Source organism: Caloenas nicobarica, chromosome 2, assembly GCF_036013445.1.
Source record: "Caloenas nicobarica isolate bCalNic1 chromosome 2, bCalNic1.hap1, whole genome shotgun sequence".
Lineage (NCBI taxonomy): Eukaryota > Metazoa > Chordata > Aves > Columbiformes > Columbidae > Caloenas > Caloenas nicobarica.
Window position 1 is genome coordinate 136,737,736 of NC_088246.1, and position 20,285 is coordinate 136,758,020.

Genomic DNA, 20,285 nt, shown 5'->3' on the forward strand with positions numbered 1-20,285 from the left:
GAGTGTTCCTGCATCAAATGCTCACGGTGAAACGAGAGGCAAGGAGTGGTTGTGTGGGGGGCAGGCAGGCACTCCGCTGTGCCGCCAGCGCCGCGGTCCGACCCCTGAGGCGGCTCCAGGCCTGCGCCCCCGGCCCTGCAGAGCCCCGGGCGAGAGCCCGGCCCGGCGCGCCTCGGCCAGGTGTGATTCTCCTCCCGCACGCCCCCGGCTGGCGGCCGCGGGCCCCCCCCGGGACACGGGCGCTGGGCCGGGCGCGTCACCTGCCCCGAGGGGCGGGCCCGGCCCGTTCCCCACGGGCAGCCCCTCGCCCCCCGCGGCCGAAACATGCCGGTGTCCAGGCAACGGCGGCGGCGTCACTTCCTGCGGCGCCGCCCCTCCCGCCGCAGCCCTCGGGCCGGGGCTCCGATCCGGGCTCGGGCCGTTGCAGCGGCCGCGACACGTGGCGCGGCGGGGCGGCCCCGCTGCCGGCATGGCCGCGGCGGCCGAGGCGGCGGGCGGTGGCAGCAGCAGCAGCAGCCGCCACGAGAAGAGCCTGGGGCTGCTGACCACCAAGTTCGTGTCGCTGCTGCAGGAGGCCAAGGACGGCGTGCTGGACCTCAAAGCGGTGCGAGGGCGGGGCGGGGCGGCGGCGCCATGCCGGGGCCTGCCCGCGGCGGGGGGACGGCGCCCGCGGACCCGGCCGGCGCGCACAGCCCCGCCGCGCTGCCCGGAGGGCGGGGCCGGGCCCGGCCGCCCGCTCCCCGCTGCCCCCGCTCCCCGCTGCCCTCGCTCCCCGCTGCCCCCGCTCCCTCCCCGGGCGGCGCGGACGCCGCGGCCCCGGCAGCGCTGCGGGGGCTGACAGCCGCGGCCGGCTGAGATAGGCGTTGCGACTCTTTCTGAAAGGAGTGGAATGGTCACCGTGCACAAAGTGCAGCTCGTTGTTTGTTTGTTTCCCGTTTATTCTTTACTCTCCTGCTTTGCTCTCCGCGCTGGGTCAGTGCGCGGGGTGTTACCTAAAACTCTTTCTCACCTGTCCCCCTCGGTGTCCTCGCGCTAAAGGGAAAAACCATGTCGAAAAACAGACCATCACCTCCAAAGTACTTATTTTATAAATATAATAACGCTTGTTTGGCGGGGTGGGTGGCGAATCATCTCCACCCACTTCTGCAGGCCACTGCCTCGCAGGTGCGGAGGCGCTGGGCTGCGGCTGCAGGAGGTGAAGCCCTGGGGTGAACCCACCGTGCGCAGGGTCTCTCCCGCCGGGACCCCTGGTCCGCGTCCTGCTCGCCAGTCCCCTGCAGGCTGCGGCTCTGCTTGGCTGTCGGGGCGCGCAGCGCATCGAGGCGAAAGTGTGTTTTTTCCTGGCTGGTGAAGGTCGTCAGAGCGCTGCTGAGGAGTTGAGCAAAGTGCCATTAGAGGCTGGCTTGGTGCTGCGGTTACTTCAGTCTTTTCTGGAAAGCTGACCTTATTTGTTGATTATTCTTAGTGGGCTCCAGGAGGTGAGCAGTGTTCCCGCAGCTTTTTTGTGCATCCTTTTTCAGGTAGCAGGCACTTCAGTGGTGTTAGAGTGGCCAGTGAAACTTCAGCGTGAACTAGGAACGATACTGAATAGGTTTTATACTCTGTTAGTGACGTGGTCTGTACACGATGAATTCCTTTGTCTTTAATTGCCTCGTTCTGTAGTAAAATGGAACTAAGCTGTGCACATAGTCAGTTTGTAAGACATTGAGCCAAAAAAGAAGAAAAGAAGATGGATTTGAACAATCAAGTTGGGCTCTATAGCGGGATGGGATGATGTTTCTGATTCGCTTTTGTGAAGAAGGTAGCCACCCATAGGGAATGAAAGAGTGGATATCCAGGGAAAAGTAAATGGACATTGCAACAAGTCATAAAAACTTCTGCTCAAGACCTTTACTGGAAACTGGTTTCTGAATTACAGGACGCTATTTGTTGAAAGTAACTACTCACTGAAGTGAATAAATCTTTGGTACTTTCATAAGGAATGAGTCAGTACATACATTTCTGTAACCGGTATTTCTCATAAATATGTCATATATCTAAGGAAAAATGAAAACCAGCACGCATGTTATGCTGGTGTGCTCAGGGAACTGAAGAACAGGACAGTCTTGAAATGGAACAAAGCGTTCCAAGAAATGATTCATGCAGTGATCTTCAGCTGTCTCCCTGCTGACAGATATTGATCATCTGCTGTTGTGCTGGTGATTAGTATTTCTGTAGCAAAACCAGTAGTGCACTATGAAGAAAATATAATTTGGAAACATTAAGTGTACTTCTGGCTTTGTGATGTAGCAGTTGAGAGTGAAAAGCTGTTCTACAGGACATTTCCTGGTGATACATCTATGATGATAGTTAAGCTGTCTGTAAGAGGATACTTTGGGATGTCTGCTGACCCATCGTGAAGCAGTAGTGATGCACTGTCCAGTTTGTGCAGCCTGTTCCTTGCTTTAGGTGCAGGGAGCGCTTTGAGTTCTGTATTTTTAAATGTTTCAGTGCTGGACAGTTTTCTGCTAGCATCTGACAACTTACAGGAGTGGAAGTGAGGATTTTCTTGGAATTCGAGTTCTATAATGCTTATTTTAAAATCAAATAGCTATTCTTGAATAATTGCATAACTGTCCCTGAATAACCTTGTATAAACAAATCCAGTTATGGAAATAAGCTTAAAACATTAAGAGATGAGATGGTAGGGAAAGAAAACAAAGTTCCTGTATGCAGCAACCCACGAATTTCAGGGCAGAGAGAAAAAGAGCACAATGATTGAGTAAGGGACAAGCCACCTGAAATGACTCCCCAAACATGGTGTCTTCTTCCTCTTCAGTAGCATACAATTGTTTCTGCCTTGATTTATGAAATGAGCTTGGTTTCTAGCAGAATGCCATCCCTGCTTGTACTCAAGTAGTTTCTCATCATCAGTGCAAAACTTCAGGTGTTTTAAAATCTACTTGCTTGCTGCTGCCTTTACCAAATGTGTTGATCAGGAGCAAACAACAACTGCCTTACGCTTGCTCTATTCCACAGAAGAAGGAAAAGCTTATCTATTCAATTTCATATTCCCTTAACCCTTTTGTGTGCAGTGATACTCAGTACTTTTACGTGTGGATTGCCAGACACACCATTAAGTTTAAAATTCCCACCAAACTGTTGACAGTCCTCTGAAGGAGAAGATGTTGTCATCTGCTGTGGGCAGAGGCTAGAAGATGCAGGACGTCTTTCCTTTGACACATGGAGAGCAAGCGCGCGTTGCTGGCACTTCTGCTCTCTTAAGCACCTCAGCTATGACTCTGCCATGGTGCTCGAGCGAATTCTTCTGCTCTTCAGCGCTAACGCAGCCAACATGCAGCTGATAATTCCCGCTGCCTTCTGTCAGCTCCCAGGGAGCAAAGAAGAAGTTGTATGAGAACGCACCTGCTTTCTGGTTGTCGTCTTTTAAATTTCTGGGCAGGTTTTGAGGCGTGTGTATGTACACGTCTGTAGCTGAAACTGTGCTGACCAGCATGTTTTCTGTATTCCAGAAGCTGCACAAGCTGAATGCGCACAGAACTGAAGCACTTGCGTCTCGATGTTTTTCTTCCAGTTCGGGACCTGTCTCTGAGACACTCCTGTAGTGCTTGTCTTGGACACATATGTATTCAAAGTGTGAGGAGATACTAGAAGGAATGACTGTCAAACACCAGCTTTACATTAAAAAGATTTTATGAAGAAACTCCAGATACAAATGATTCAGAGGAAGGAATGTGCAAGCTACATCCAACTGTCATATCAGGGCCATTGCAGTAGATGTCCCTTTCTTGTGTTGCCTCGATCTGCTTCAACCATTTGACATAGGCTGAGAAATGATGAGTTTTAAAAGTGGTTTTGACAAAAGGATATTTGTTTAAAAGTCTCCAGAGGCTCTTTAAATTATTGAAGTCATTAGTACATGGTTTGTGTGGAAGAACTGAATGCCTGAACCTGATTTCTGAGCCATGTGCCTATCAGAAGGTGTTATACTGGTAACTGCTAGAGTGCTGGGGAGGCACATTTCTATTGATTTTTAAAAATATCTGTGAAACATCCCATAAAATTTTGAGAAGATAATTAGGTTATAAGACCAGCACCAGAAAGTGATTGTCTGGATTAAACTTTCCAGACTGGCCTCACTTTGATTTAATTGGTGGAATTCTTGTTGTAACTAGTTGGACTATATAGCTGTGATTGAATTATTTCCAGAGCTAGTCAAGCCAAATACATATGTAACAATGTCTTTCTCTTTTTCGTTTTCTCAGTCCCTGACCTGGGGTTGTGGAGCCTGGTTTGCAGCAGCAGTGAATCTCCACTGCCGCTGTTAATGGGAGCTCTGCTTTGGGCAGATGAAATGCAATAGAATTAGAGTACTGAGACCACTCCAACTTTGAAACATCTGAAGCTGGGCACTCAAAATTAGTGATATTTCGTTTTTTAGTAGGTACATCGCTGTCAAGGAGAAAGAATAGTTTTTATACTTCATGGCTATAAGAGTATGTTTTTTAATTTCCTTTTTTTTCCCTTTTATTTTACTTCACTAGCAAAAAAATACTCGTACTACTAAATCCTGGTAATTAACTTACTAATAGGAAAATATCATTTCTTTGGAAGATTAGCGAGTTTGTTTATGGTTCAGAAAATGCTGTAAAAGAGTTACATGGACTTTGCTATAAAATGGATTTGATTTTCCTTCCTATTTGTGCTTGTCTCAGGTTGTACTCATCATATACGCTACTTTACTAAAAGCATTATTTTAATAGACTGTTCGACAAACTGAAATAAATCATTATGTGCCCTTAGTGGAAATCAGCTGGTTTTATGCATTAGTTCAAATTTGGGATGCAGAAGTTTTTTGCCAGCTGTTGCCAGCTGTCCTTCTCTTTCTTTTTCTTTTTTTTTTCTTTTAGTCTGTTTTAATACAATGATTACAAGGGATTATATGTATGCGAGGGTCCTGAGTAGTTACAGAGTCAGACTCCTCTTTGCTTTCTGTCCTTTTGGCTAATATTCTTTGAACTCGAGCAGCTTTGCAGCGCCAAAGAGATGAGGGTGTGGAAGGCACAACTACCTCAAGTTTGCTTATTTTGTCTTTAAGTCTTGCATCAGGTACATAAAGGTCACTGTGGAGAGAATTACAACGTGAAGCAGAGTGTTTCCTCTGCCTGACACTCTGCTTCGAGTGACAAGCTGTTACAGCATGCAGACACACGACCTAGCCAGCTATGATGTAGGAGGGATAGTGTGGCAGCGGCGAGCATCGCTGTGAGCTGAACCAGCGTTCTGGTGACTGGGAAATGGTTCTTGGTACTCGGCGTGACAGACTGAGCGAGCCCCGGTGCGCTGTGAGGTGTGTCCGTGCAGTGACACGTTAGAGGACGATGCTGACTGTGAAGTATCGCAGCTCTCCTGCAGCCACTGGGGGAAATCACAGCCCTGTCGTTCCATATCCCAGCGTGGTTTAATCCAAACAAAGACCGCGATACCTCGAGTGTCAGCGGAAGGGATGATAATAACTTGTTGCTTTCAGAGTCTTGTTCACTGCAGGGTGTTGCTGTTGGCCTTCCCCGCTTTTTCCTACCTTGTAAAAAGAGCATTGCAGTTGAATAGCAAATGCTCCAAATACCAAACGTGGTGTTTGCTGGAGTCTGATGAGGGCAGACTCGCTGGCCTTGAAAGAGGCGACTCCTCTTGGCAGGCTTTGTACAGCACTGCAGGCAGGTGCAGAACTTCTGAATTAACGGTTGAGCATCTGGCTTTTGAAGAGCCGAACTATCTTCCTCCAGAATGACATTATTTGGCAGTTTCCAAGGGAATGGCTTAACAGTGTCTTTTGCCCTCAGCGTGCAAGTTGCTGATACTTGTTCTTCTTTTGACAGGCTGCTGATACCCTTGCTGTGAGGCAGAAGAGAAGGATTTATGACATCACCAATGTTTTGGAGGGGATTGATCTTATCGAGAAGAAGTCAAAAAACAGCATTCAGTGGAAGTAAGGCCTGTCAATTCTGCATATCTTTACATGCCTAAAAGCAACAAAAATTGTCTCATTTATGGTAGATGAATCTGGGATGACTATTGGGACATGCTGTCTCCACCTACCTACTCATGCCTGTTTTCTCTTGAGTCACTTAAGGTGAAAGCTCAAGCTAAGAGGGGGAGGAGAAAGGGCCTGCAAAGCAGCTCCAACACAGAAAAAACTGCATTCCAAAAGAAAAATAAATGTAGGTAGAGGGGAATTCTAAACTTGAAGTTAAGAATTTTGAATTTTCTGTTAAAACGCTGCTGGGAGGGCAAACATTCATTTCCATCATGTTCCATTAGCAGATTCTCAAAACGTTTAGTCTTAAGAAACGTGCATGTTTGTGTTAGATTTTCATTTGTGGTTTCATGCACCCTTATACCATTTTAAGAGGAGTAGGTGCTGGCTGCAACACAAAAGAAGTCATAGACAGGCTGAGGTATCTGGAGGCTGAAATTGAAGATCTAGAGCTAAAAGAAAAAGAATTGGATCAACAGAAACTGTGGCTACAGCAAAGTATCAAGAATGTCATGGATGATTCCACAAACCATCAATATCCTTTTAAATCAATTGTGTGCATTTTGAAACTAGAACTAAAGCAACACTTGAAGTGCAGGTAATGGGTAAAGCGTAAGGTTTATTTTTTTATCCATTTTATCCAGAAGGAAGGAAAGGCAAATATTTTTTTCTGGGTTTGGCTCAAAAAGAAAGAAAATATAACTCCTATTTACATGTCTTTTTAACCTCTCTGACTAACCTAAAAATAATGTAGAACATATAGGTATATGTATATATATGGCAGTAACTTTAAGGCCATAGTATAACCCTGGTGTCTGTTTTAAATAAATTGTATTGCTTTCCAGCACTTGAATTTATACTTTCTTAGCAGTGCTTTACATGAATCTTTTCTTGTGTTGCTTCGTTCTCTTGAAAAGATGAAGCTATCACCCAAAGATAAAGGGAGTTGACAAAGTCCTGAAGCTTGTTGGGTTTGAAACTGGAAAAATGTTTTGTGTTATATATCCCCATAATAAAATACCTTCATAAGCAGAGAGTTCCAGCTGCATAACTTGTAACCATGTATTTAGCTGTCTTGCAAGATGTTGAACAAAATAGACACCTGAGATTAGGAGCAGGAAAGTGTCTTTCTTATCTGTAACAGCAGTGGTAAGTACTTAAAAATTACTTGAGTTGCTCTACAGAAACTGTTCCTGAAAAATTGATTTTGTAGCAAAGGAGACTGAAGTTAAATTTCATTTGGGAGAGCTTGCACTGGAATTAGTCCCCCAGGGAGGTGGTGGAATATCCATCACCGGAGGTTTTCCAGAAGAGGGGAGGCGAACGTCTTTCTGGAATGTCGTAACAGTTGATTGTACCTTGAGGTGGGGGCAGGGGATGGGCATGGCAGGTGAACTCTCAAGTCCCCTCTGGCACTATTTTTGTGTGATTTTTGGGAAGTCCTGATTCACACTTGAATTCTGTAGTGTCAAGTTTGTGAGGTAAATGCTATTCTTCAAAACAAGATTTTACATGTTCTCTTTCTTTAGAAGAATCTTCCCATTTAAGGTACACAAGACTTCCTTTTTGTATTTTCTTCACAGATATAATTTTTTTTCTTTAAAAGACAGAACTCTACTATTATTAAGTAGCAGTTCTGAAAGCCAAAAATCATGCCTTGATTACACCTCTGAGTAACAGCAGTAAGTTTATAGTTTAGACTTAATTTGGATCAACTTCTTTTAAAGGGCAACAAATATCAGTTCCGTGTTGCTTTATTCCTTGACATAAATTACATTTTCATATGTAACCCATGAAGACATCTGTAACTGCTTCGATGGTAAGTTGCTGCTAGGCTGCATTTCTTAAGTGAGGGATTTCCTGATCTTCTTCTTGAAAACTAAGCTGCTAACTAACCTGTTTTTTCCCTGCAAGTATTTTGAATTTAGAGAAGGTGTTTAATAGGCGTCAGTGCTAAGTAGATGTTTCTCACTGCTGTTCAGGACCAGCAAGTTCTGGCATTTTCTAGTTGTAGTCGCAGGTTGTGCAGAATGGGAGTTCAGCTGTTTTCTGAGTGCTGGTTTTGGATGTCTTTTTCTGTATTTATGCTTTGCAGCAGCTCACCTCAGGCCATTAATGGAAGGAGGGACAGGGCATGTCACTTCAACCCACCAGAAAGACCAGGCAGGTCCAAATTTCCTAAAAGTTTCTGGTGGCAGCTGTGGCGAGTGGGAGCTCCTGATGATGCCATATAAATGGAGCCAGCTGAAGTTCAGTGATGGGGCATTGCTACAAAATCAACAGGATTCCTTCTGTACAGGAGGTTGGAAGAAATTGCAGGGGATTGGAGGCAGAAGTCACTTCCCTTGACATCTTCTCCTCATCCTGGGGCACACAAAGAAAGATTGTCATTCAGCTTCCAGCTAAGCTCAGAACCATCTCTTCTTTGCCACAAGGAAGGCTGGGTTTGATTTTGAATAAAAATGCAAGATTAGACAACTACTGTAGTGTTTAACAAATGAGCTATTAGTAAAAAGAGTTAGTAATTACAAAATGTGGAGGCACATAGTACAGCAGTCACGTGGTACTTCATGTAAGTATCTCTTGGGAGGCAGAGAAAGAAAAGCTTTATTCCGAGTTACAGACAAAGGGGGAATGACGTGCAGGTCGGTGAGTGACCTACAGGGTAAGGCAGGTTGTGCCAGTGCTGTTGATGCAATTGTCATCTCCTGACTTTAACCAATATGTTTTAGTGCGCCCGTTAAGCCACCGGTGAGTTTGCTAGCCGGCTGTCCCATCCCACCTGTATGTGCTGCAGAAGCTGTGAGCTTAGATCTCGGGAAGCGCTGGCTCTGCAGACCATCATTAAGACCTTTTCTTCCTTCCTGTACTACCACCATTCTTCAAACCCATCAAGTGAGCTGGACCAGAGAGCTGTTTTAGCTGAAAAAGAAACTGGTTAAATATTTTCACCTCACATTACGTATACAACTAGGAGATCTGGGGATGGTAACAAACAGGTAAAGGAAGTGGTAAATCTGGTGCTGCTGTGAGAAAAGGTTCTTGCAACTGTGGTCTAAATATTGGAATTCTGTGATTTATGTTATAGTATATACTTGGATCTTATAGGGACTATGCAAGTCTCACCACAAGTATATTTATGCTAGAATTAGGCAGTATTTTAAGTGACCTTAGAGAACTACCATATGTCGTGTGAGTGGATACCATGCAAGACTTAAGAAAAATATGTACACTTAACACTTTCTTAAAAATTGCTATTTAACCAGGAGACACGCTTCTAGCAATTCAAGCACCTTGTGGTACACAGTTAGAAGTACCTATACCCGAAATGGTATGTACTGGTTTCTTGTGTACCTGAGTGTTCTAGAGGGACAGTGGAAAGGAAGAGCTACATTAGAGCGGAGGATTTATCTCTATCCGTGTGCAAGAGGAGACAGAAAAATGAAAATTAAGATTATTTCAGTAGAGAAGGGAGAGGCTGGGTGGGGAAAAGTGTTTGTACACCAAGGTAGACCAATGGTAACTCTGTCTTCTATTAAAAACAAGATAAAATAGTGGATTTCTTTGCCATCTGTTCTCTCTTGCTTTTAAGTGTTGCAACTTTCCTGATTAGGCCTGTCATTAATTCTCTTGAGAACTTAACTAGCAGTGACTTTTATGTGTCGAATTTCTCTTTTGTATTGTTAGAACAGGCCTCTTACAAAAAACACTTAATGATTTAGTTTAGATTTAGTTTGTGTTTAGTCTCATGGTACTTGACTGGACAGAGAAACAGGCTGCAGTCTCACTTTAGGCAAAAGGCTTAAATGGGCAAGATTAAAGTAGGAGGCCAAATTACTTACCTCTGTCCATCTTTAATATTTTTTTGTTGCAGTGCTCTGTTTTTAATAGGATTTACATAGTTGGGAGAGAGCATTGTATGAAGCATGATAGCCACTATGCTTGTAGAAGGCTGAAATTCACCTGAGAAGTTTCACAAGCCATTTTTAGTGAGGCTAAGCACAGTCTAATATCATGAAAGCATCCAAAGCTAGAACCATAAAGCTGATCAGTGGTACTATCTTTGTCTGCCTCCGCTTAAGTCAGTTCAGGCAATGGTAAGGTTCACTGTGGGACCAAAGTTAGCAGCTGTGACGTTGGCCTGGGGTTGTTTTTTTTTGCTTTTTGTCTAGGACTAAAACAGCAGATCTTTGTCACCAAGTTGAAATTGGATGTTTTTGCTTTGGTTCCTTGAGGCTTCTTTCCCACTTTTCTCATTTTTTTTCTAGAACATACTTGCTGAATTAGCCACTGCAGAGTGAACTGTCTCCTTGAGAAGCTAGTCCTAGCTGTATTGCCTATGTAATTTGCCAAAAGAAGGCCTGGCAAATCAGCTAAGACATTGTTTCTACTAACTTGGCATCCTGTCTTCACTCAGTCTGTGTGAAATATCCAGCTGGTTTAGGATGCTTGGTCCCAACCAGGATCATTCTGAAGCTTTCTCTAAAAGGAAGACATTTAAATGCACATAAACCATTATTTATCATTATTGTTAGTGACAAGATGTAGCCCTGCTGTAAGTCTCATGTAAGTTGAATTCAAGATTTAGTTAAGCACTTCGAAGAATTGTATATTTGTGTCCTCTCTAACTGTGTTCTGGACAGGTAGTACATTACAGGTTTGTAATCTGTTGGGGTTTATTAGATCACATGTATTAGTTTTAAATATTTTTTTCCTGGCTATGATTTGATAAGTTTGTGCCAACTATCAGCTCTTTCTAGTGATGTAACTAGAAGAGCACTGTATTTATCTTCTGCATTAGTTTGAGAATTCTGTTCAAACACCTTCATTACTTTCTGAGGGAGATAACTCTATGCAGTTACTGTTAGGTTTTGTAAAGTTCCAAGTTCTCAAGGAACCATAACTTTCATAATATACCACCTTTACAGGGCCAGAATGGACAGAAGAAATACCAGATCAACCTTAAAAGTAGTTCAGGACCTATCCATGTGCTGCTTATAAATAAAGAATCAAGCTCATCCAAGCCCATGGTGTTTCCAGTTCCCCCACCCGATGACCTTGCACAGCCCCCATCTCAACCTGCAGCTCCAGCAACTCCCCTTAAACCTGCTACAGCTCCTCAAAATCCACCAGAACAACACGATCTGAATGAAGGACAAGAGTTAACACAAACATCAGCTGCGGACACGCCATCAGGTGAGTCCAGGGTTTTTCCCACCTCTGATGGGTGGGGGAGGAAGGGAGCTAGAAGGAAGGAAGAAATTGTTAGAAAAGGTGGTAGATAAAGGGAAAATTAAGAATTTGCATTGCATAGCAGCTGTCTATTAAGAAACCTCCCCAGGGGGTTAGTAACAGCTCAAGAGGTTACTGAGAAGCCTCTCCTTCTTCTGTCTGGTGAAACAGATTCCTCCCTGGTAGCTTATCTTATACTGAACAGGTTTTGGATGTCATCCTGTTAATTATTCTGAGGTGCTTCTCCTGAGTGCAATCTGGAACGAAATTGCCAACCGCTGATGGAATGTACGATTTGAACATGTACCTTTTAATGAGACAGATAATACAGGCACCGATTCCAGCTTTTGTGCCACAAGGTCATTTACCTTCTTCCATATAGCCACAGTGAGAGACTGCCTGAATATCAGGTATTTTTTTCAGAATAGTAAGTTAAAATGAAAAGATTTAAGAAAATGCTATCAGTATTACAGACTGCATTTCTGAGGGGTCCTGATTAAATTGTGCCTGTGACTTTGGAAGAGGGAGACTCCTCTCGCCTCATCCCAAACATTGGTCGTCTTCTCAAAAGACGAAGCTGGGTGCAGGCTTTTTGTGTTCCCTTTTACTGTAACAGACTTGATAATGTGCCTTTCTGTCTTTGTAGACAACAGTGTGCAGCAGAACAGCACAACACCCGCAGCTCCTTACTCCAGCCCTCCAGAGTCAGTGTTGTACCCCAGCCTTTCAGGAGATGTTGCTCAAGCTACAGCTGGCTCAAATGACTACCAGGGCTTGCTGCCCCTGGATGTTAACTGTATTCTCAAGCCAAACTCATTCGACATAGCAAAGATGGAGGAGCCCACAGGTAGGAAGCAGCAGTTACTGTTTAAATGATTTTATTAGTTTCCTGAGCCCTTCTTTGTGTACAAGCTACTGATGAGTTACACAGAGGAAAAGATGAGCACTTTTCTCATAGAGGAAATGACAGACCTTTATTCATCTCCTAATGAAGCCACTGAGCCAGCTCTGAGTAGCAAACTCATTTTGAGCAAAATACCTTTGCCACCAAATAAGCTTCATATTGTACATGGGTCTAGGGTTAGAAGGGATCAGAGGGAGAAACATATTAGGAGAAACTGAGGGATACAAAGGTGCACATATTTTACATGGACATGGCGTGCTATCTCCAGAGCTCCTACCCTCCACGAGCCATACTGTACTTTGCAATTCAGTGTTTTCATGCAGAGAATATCTGTTGACTTCCATAAACACATGCTCCTGTCTTTCACAGGAAATATAAGTGGGGATATTATTGATGAACTCATGTCTTCTGATGGTAAGTATTTAGCATCTTTACTTTTCTAATAATCACAGGTAGCAGCGTGGCTTTTGTGTGAACAGCACTCTTGGTATGTGTCTGTTAAATCCAATGCCAAGAGTCAGTATGAAACTACTTCTTTCCCCTGTACCGCCTCCTCTATCTTTGTCATTCTTGTCTTTGCTCCCCTTTCGGTTGCCTGCAACAGTTTTATTTAACCATCAAAATATGAAAGCCTTAATCCAGCAAGCACTTACATGCATGAGTAACCTACCAGTCCTTAATTCAGGAACACCAAAAGAACAGGCTGATGACTGGAGTGCTGCCTTGGGGAAAAAAAAAAAACAACCAAAACTGGTTTAATTCTGTTCTGCCTCAGGCCTCCTGCAGGAGCTTAGAGTAAACATTGCAGAACATACTTAGATGCAGACTGATACACGGGCAGCTGTGGTACACTAACGGAACAGTCAAATGTCACCCGGTTCTGCTCTTCCACCTCAGTGGCCATGTGAGTGCAGAACTGAGCCACAGCGAGTAAGTTCATGTGCTCCCTGCCTCTCTGTTGTGTCTGACGAAGGTGCCAGGCAGGGGTGAACGTGGCTGGCATTGTTCCTCTTGCCTTGTAAATACACTGCTGTCAGCAGCCTCTGCTAATAGCTGCCCTTCAAGCAGACAACCCCAGGGCTTATCCAGAAAGAACCATGCAATTATTGAGATGACATGATGTGAATGTGCCAATGCGTGGCTATAATGGAAACAGTCTCCGCTTTTGGAGCAGGTACAGCACGCCCAGCTCATCTGCACTAGGTTACTGTTCCTGAGGTGCAGCGCGAGGGCTGAGGCTTCTCTTCTTGGCATTCCCTCCCCAAAGATGGTGTCAAACTGAAGTGCAGTGCACAGAGAAACTGCTAGCTTCCATTTTTCATCTGTAAAATAGAGAGAATGGTAACTTCCTTACTTAATAAATAATTGATGTATGCAATACTGTAACAAGACAAAGGAATGTAAATTATGGTTTTCTGATGAAAGTTTCAAAAGCTGCTCAGGAAGTCCTTTGCTGCAGAAGGAGAAATTAAGGCCATATTCCAGAATTATCGCTCCATGCCAACAAATTCACTTAAAATACTAAGCAAAAAACGTACATATGTCACCTACTGCTGTAGTTTGGAGGCAATACAGGTATTCACAGTGTGTATCCTAGCAGATTATCACGACTATTTTAATTATTAAAACTAACCCTGATACCGGTGATGACAAACATAATGAATTATAAGATAGGGTTGATATTCCAAAAGTGTTTTAATTTAAACTAAACTATTCCTGCTTTACAGTTTTTCCTCTCTTACGACTCTCTCCTACTCCCGGAGATGACTACAACTTTAACCTGGATGATAATGAAGGAGTCTGTGATCTCTTTGATGTGCAGATACTAAATTATTAGATATTGTGTCAACCAGACTACTTATCTACCTCTAACATTCTAGACTTCTTCATAACCTAAGTATTTGAATAATGAATGTATAACTTCTTAGTTCACTGACTCTGGGAGTATATTTCCTTTTGCTTCCTTTAACTACTTCACAAAACAAATTCAACAACCAGAAAAAAGGGCTTTTATCAAATTCTGGCATGTTTTTTCACCTGTCTTCTGTCTAATCAGATTATTTGGAGTTTTGTTTAGTAAGAAAAGTGAAAATGCTTTATAGCCTTTTGATCATTTTTTTAAAAAATGATTAGGCTTCTTGCTCACAGTTAACAGCATTTTCTTTGAAGCTTTACTGCCAAGAAGCGTTCTATATTTTTTTTAACCTTTCAATCAATTTTGAAGCTTTCACTGCCAAGCTGAAAAGTGAAGGATATCAACTTGAGTTATGCTAAATTGTTTCAGTGAACCAATTTTGTGAAGTGCCTTCTGTTTTAGCACTTTAAGTTTCTCACACTGACTTCTGACATTCCACTTTCCTAGATGATAGGAAAGGTCTGTTTGTAGTTTGTATTAAAGCGTGCCAATACTTGTATATTAACAAGATTTTTTTTTAATAAAATTGTACAAATAAAGCCATCAGTGTTTTTGATCTTCACTTCTTCCAATCCCTTCATTGTCCATTATGCATTACAACTGAGATAACAGGCTTGTGGCAGCATCCACATTTGCTGGTTCCTCTTCCAGGTGTGTGGAAACCTGAAAAAAAATAATTACAGTTTAAAGTAGACAGTAATATCTTTTTACTCTGCTTGGAAAAAAAAATAGGCAAAACTTGTTGTCTAGAAGATTAGTTTGTCTTTATATATTTGATTTAGGCCAATTTTGCAGTCATAATTCAATAATTTGGAGGATTACAGCATTAACTAAACTTGAAAGATAAGCAGGTAATACTTTGTGCTGCAGGAGAAAGACAAGACATCATGCTGGTAATGCAGCATTATGTGGCCAAATGGAAATAGGCTCAGCTTTTAGTCCAGGAAATGCTCTCAACAACATAATTTTGCAGTGATCAAATTCAGCATTACATCATGTACAGCCCTAGCAGCACATGAGCAAGGATACGGTCCCAATTCCTGCCTGCATGCAACAGCAAACCAGCAGGGATAATAGGGCCAGTGGCATCAGCTGCCTTGAAACTCCTCTTCAGCCTCATCCTGTGTGTGTGGAATTGTCACCTATGTTTCCTTTTTCCCTCAGCCTCTCCTTAAGATATTTTGACACTCATTCTGTTGCTCCCAGCCATACAGAAACTTGATCACCCCAGGCACAGTATTATAAATAAAACTTGACTCATGTCCACTTTTCCCAACTCCCTCTATTTTCCCCAACAGCCAGGATAGATTCATCTGTACTTGGTCCTGGCCCACTGTCTTCCCTCTCCCCCAAACCATGCCCAGTACATCACAGAGTCAGCATAAAGAGTTTATACAGAGGTTGTCTGCAATTAAATTATTTGAATTACTTCTTGCCCAAGGCTGCATGTAGCCCTGTTTAGTACAAAGGAGGATGAGTGAAACACTGGCTACAGGTAAGAGCTCTAGTACAGAAATTGTTTCAGGTGTTGGTACTTCTAATGAGGTAATATGAAGGCTTAGGAATCAGCATGCAGAACTGTTTGGTTCAAAGCACTATCAGGTGCTTCAGGCAGGGGAACAGCAAGGTTCATCTTTACTTGCTGTGTCTATTTGTGTTGAGGCACAAGTCTCAAATCAAGGGGCTAGAGCTGGAATTAACTTTTAAAAAATCAATTAAAAACCAGCTAGAACATAATTTGGAATATGTTTTTGAAGTTATGTAGCACTTGAATATACTAAGCAAATTTCAACATTACCACACCACTGAAATTAATAAAGGTGGATTTGCAGCTTTAAAGCAACTGCATGATTTGCCTGCAGTCTTAGAGCCAGAACATAGTGCTTTGAACATGCATTTACTTTTCATTTACCTCCTCAGATTTTTACAAAGGGAAATTACCTTCTGATTCTTCTGAGGTTCTGCTGCAGTGCCTTTTGATATCTGCTGTATTTCTTTCTGAACTTCAGCAAATGCTTTATTTATTGTGCTAGTTTTTTCAGCATTCCTAATGTTTATCTGGAAGGAGATAAAAAAGACACATTGGTATTTTTAAGTGAAATTCCATTGGCATGTGAAATTGCACCATTTTTGTACACCTAATATACAGGCAGTGTTATATGCATATCTTCCAAAATTGCTTTTTAGTAGGTATGTTTTTAAACTTGAGTTTATCTATTACTTATCATCAAGTCATGTACTACTAATGTTCAAATAAATTGAAAATTGTGAAAGCAGCTAACCTTGTTCTATTGAAAAGGGAGCCCATAGAGATCCAGAAACGGAACACAGAGAAAACAAAAGCCAGGCTGCGGCCAGACCCTGCTGTGCCGCCCTCAGCTCATCTTAGCAGAGTGGAGTTCCAGGAAGGGCTCCTTCCTTCATTTGTAAATTACCTTACTATTTTGAATTCCTTCCAGTAATTTGCCTTTCAGCATCACACCTTGCATTCCTACTTGTTCATACTGTACGTCTATCAGATTTTGCTACGATATTTAAAGAAAGTTCTGTGGCTGCAGCAGACGAAGACACATATCTGGTCCCTGGAAACCTCAGCCTCACTTAGTAGCCCAAGTCTGCCTTCATAAGTTATTTCAGCAAAGCTGCTTGCTTTTGAAAGGGAAGAGCTAAGGCATGGACATGTGCTGTGCTCTGGGGAGGAGCAGGTAGATGTATGGGGCCATCAGCTCTTTCACCACTGCAGCAAATTTAAATTCAGGTGATCTCAGCCTTAGCACCTGTTGCTTCTGAAGCACCAAGTTTAGAACAGGATCATAGCCAGGTAATGGCCTGTTCCATTGCAGATGCTCCAGAAGCACGTTCATACATCTTCAGGCAACCCCAGATTTCAGGATAGTAGCTGCTGTTCCCTGTAATTCATCTCTCGGCAATTTACACAGGGAAGCAAACTGTGAACACTTACACATACTCACTTCGCTTGCAAGGTTTCCATAGTTTCAGAGCATGTATACATTCACAATAATTCCATTTATTCTGAGTGACCAAGAGAACCAGTAGTAAAAAAGCAGTAGCAAGAAGCTGGTAAAACAAGCCTACTCAGATTAGCTTTAAATTCATAATAAGCTGTACAGTGACTCAAGCAGTATGGACTCAGCTCCTGGCTCAAATCAGAGTGGACAGGACTGTGGGCAACACAATTTACAAAGAGCCCAGGTTTCCCATGAGGGGTTGCAACCATTTTCCAGCTTCACAAGGGTGCTAAAAGGATCCAGTTAGTTTTAAATCCCAGTATCCTCAGCTCTTCTGGCAAGACTCCACCATAGAAAGAGGCTCTCTAGCTAGCATGTGTTTCTACATCTAAAGTTGTTTGAGTAGTTATAATGGGCCTTTATTAAAGAATAAACCTAATTTAACAATTTTTTCTGAGTGTCTTCCTATACTGTGTAACGATAAGTAGATCCTCAAAGGCTTAATGAATTAAAGAATCCAGCATCAAACACACAGAATAAAATTTTACTCTTAATAAGTTACTTGCTTTTCATGAATATGTTTTTAAACCTGTTTCTCCCTTTATTACACAGAACCCTCTAGACTAAGTGGAGATGTGACGCCAGCAGTGTGAAATTGTTTATTTCCAAAGTTTGTTAAGTTCCCATCTGTCTACCAGATCAACTTGTCAAGTGGCTTTAGCTTTTAGGAGAAAACTGGAAAGGGGCTTTTATAGAGATGCTCTTTAACTCTGTTCGCCCAGATTGCAGTTAAATCTAACGGGAACAATAAGCCACTACTTTCTGCTTTTACTATCAGATGCTCTTCTAGAGGGACCAGCTGAACTCTCAGCAGATGGCACAGCTCACACTGGAGGGAGGGTTTGGGAAGAAGATACCGCAAAGAGACTTCCAGCTACCAAGAGGAAAACTCTTGGTTACATCACCCCCATCTCTCTTCTCCTGCATCATTCCCAGCCACACAACCGACTCTCTCCCTCTCCCAGGCTGTGGTGCTCACCAGACACTAAAATGGCAGAATTCTATTTTTGCTTGTTTAGAATTGCTTTAGTGTGTTAAATTGGCTCACAGAGGGTTTGCAGAGCATCACAGCCCATCTAAGGTGTTAGAAGGGTGAAAAGAGGAAATAAAACAGCAGTGTGCACTCTTAGATTTGTTCACTGCTTTTCACTGACGTGATTTTACTTGACAGCTGAGACAAACAGTGTCTGGATCAGAAAAGCCTCCATCCTTTCTGGTTCTCCCTCCCCAAAATGTTTGTCTTGGCACTCATTCATAATTATGCCTGTTCAACTCACCAACCCAGCAGAGAAAAAATGCAAAATACATTTTTAATTGCTTGTGCTGCTGACTTAGCAAGTTAGCATCAAGGCGAGTTGTGACAACAAAGCCCAGGAAAGGGGTGCGGGGTTGCAAACATGATGGAAAGGTGCAGGACTTCACCTTGCAGTATGTGTGTCTGGTGGCTTGGATCAAGCGGTTTTGTTAAATCGTGCTCTGAATCGCACCAGCAGTGACGCTGCAAGGGTGGTATAATAAACGTAGACTCATTAAACAACTGATGTCTTCAGCATCACGGTCCCCAGGGCATCCCGAGGTGCCATCAGGTTCTTTCTAAACGAGCCCCCTCAAGGAGGACAGCTGGAAGTCTTACGTGGCGAATGCTTGTGGGAGGTTAGTCAAAATAAACTGCTGCGTTTCTCTTTTTGAAGATTATGACACCAACGTATAAACGGCATTTTCAGGTGGAAATCGTGTGCTTTGCCATTTTGTACCCACAAGCGTACTTGCCCGTGGAACTGCTCTGTTCAGCCGGACACGAGCGCTCCCTCCGCGCCGCACAGGCCTCGGAGGAGCAAAGGCCGCACCGGCCCGGCCCGGAGCGAACCCGCGGGAGCCCTGCGTGGGGCCCACGGGCGACGCGGCCGGACTGAGGCCCTCCCGCCGGTGGGACGCTACCCCGGCGCTCCTCGGCCGAGCCTCAGCCTCCTCCTCCTCCTCCTCTTCCCCCGCGCCACTCACCTGCTTCAGCCCGGAGGTGACGGGCCGCGCCTTGCCCTTGGCCTTGGCCTTGACGGCGCCGCTGCGGGCGATGCGGAACACACTGGCCGCCTTGGCCGCCCGGCCCCGGCTCTTCCCCATGGCGGCGGCCCGTGACGTCACATCCGCGCGCCGGGGAAGCCGCCAATCACAGAACCAGAATCACAGGATGTCAGGGGTTGGAAGGGACCTCGAAAGATCATCCAGTCCAATCCCCCTGCCGGAGCAGGAGCACCCGGGTGAGGTTACACAGGAGGCGTCCAGGCGGGTTTTGAATGTCTCCAGAGCCTGGCTCCATCCTCGTGACACTCAGCCTTTACATATTTATACATTTAATGAGGTCTCCCCCAGCCTTTCCGCACACGGGAGGTGCTCCGCCCCGTCACCTCCGTCGCTCAATCCCCCACAGCGCTGTCCTGGGCCGGCCGGGCCGCGCGGGGCCGGCAGGGGGCGCTGCGATCCGCTCCCGCTCGCCCCTGAGCGGCCCCGCGGCGGCGATTCAACCCGGCGACCCCGTCCCGCAGACCCCGTCCCGCAGACCCCGTCCCGCAGACCCCGTCCCGCAGACCCCCTGGCCCCGCTCTCCCCAGCCAGCTGCCGGCACGGGAGAGCTGAGCTTTCTGTCCGTGCCGCTGCTGGCCACCGAGTGAGACACCTCGATGCCAAAGCACATGCGGGACAGTCCCGAAAACGCAGGGGTTTAAAAACTAACCAAATCTAGTGGGTTGTGGGAAATCCTTCTGTCTATGGGGTGAATCTTCTCGCGGCCGATGTCAAGGGGAACGGCGGGAGGGGCCCAGGAGAGCCCGCAGCCGGGCTGGCAGCGGGGCCGGGCGGCGATGCTCACTCCGCTGGACTTTCGTGGGGTGTGGCGGGGAGAAGTAACCCCAGAAACAAACACTTGTTTCCCCATCTTTCTTCGCCGCACAACTCCCGGCACTTGCGGAAAGGTGGCTGACGGAGCGGTAGCACCTACCGTGTCAGAGCGGTCCCTTGCGCGGTGGCACCGCAGCTGCCAGCGAGCCGCTGCCCCCGGGCCGCCCCGACGGCGCCGGGCGGCGGAGAGCTGGGGCCGGGGACCGGCACGGGGGGGCCGGGCTGCGCGGGCGCGGAGCGCCGCAGGCGCCTTATCGGCGCCCGAGCATCGGG

At 45.0% G+C, this 20,285-nt stretch overlaps 2 protein-coding genes across 2 annotated transcripts; one reads left to right on the top strand and one right to left on the bottom strand.

Annotated features, from left to right (window-relative positions):
* Nucleotides 1–469: 469 nt before the first annotated feature.
* E2F5 (E2F transcription factor 5) lies at nt 470–14,622 on the top strand. Its single transcript, XM_065629676.1, has 9 exons — nt 470–604; nt 5,880–5,989; nt 6,411–6,572; nt 7,813–7,856; nt 9,304–9,368; nt 10,966–11,233; nt 11,916–12,116; nt 12,543–12,587; nt 13,901–14,622. The coding sequence occupies exons 1-9, from the start codon at nt 470–472 to the stop codon at nt 14,008–14,010; spliced, it is 1,140 nt and encodes a 379-aa protein (XP_065485748.1). The 3' UTR covers nt 14,011–14,622.
* Nucleotides 14,583–19,293, bottom strand: RBIS (ribosomal biogenesis factor). The gene is made up of 3 exons (XM_065629677.1): nt 19,119–19,293; nt 16,030–16,146; nt 14,583–14,751 (listed from the first exon to the last, which is right to left on the bottom strand). Exons 1-3 carry the CDS (start codon nt 19,236–19,238, stop codon nt 14,683–14,685), a joined length of 306 nt encoding a protein of 101 aa, XP_065485749.1. The 5' UTR covers nt 19,239–19,293; the 3' UTR covers nt 14,583–14,682.
* Nucleotides 19,294–20,285: the final 992 nt, after the last annotated feature.

Bases quoted from the DNA above. Each gene is read 5' to 3' on its own strand.
- E2F5 (XM_065629676.1), top strand. From the start codon at position 470: ATGGCCGCGGCGGCCGAGGCGGCGGGCGGTGGCAGCAGCAGCAGCAGC. The intron at 605-5,879 runs GTGCGAGGGCGG...TTCTTTTGACAG, and splicing joins GCGTGCTGGACCTCAAAGCG to GCTGCTGATACCCTTGCTGT. The intron at 7,857-9,303 runs GTAAGTTGCTGC...CTATTTAACCAG, and splicing joins CATCTGTAACTGCTTCGATG to GAGACACGCTTCTAGCAATT.
- RBIS (XM_065629677.1), bottom strand. From the start codon at position 19,238: ATGGGGAAGAGCCGGGGCCGGGCGGCCAAGGCGGCCAGTGTGTTCCGC. The intron at 16,147-19,118 runs GTGAGTGGCGCG...ATCTCCTTCCAG, and splicing joins TCACCTCCGGGCTGAAGCAG to ATAAACATTAGGAATGCTGA. The intron at 14,752-16,029 runs GTAATTTCCCTT...ATTTTTTTTCAG, and splicing joins AACCTCAGAAGAATCAGAAG to GTTTCCACACACCTGGAAGA.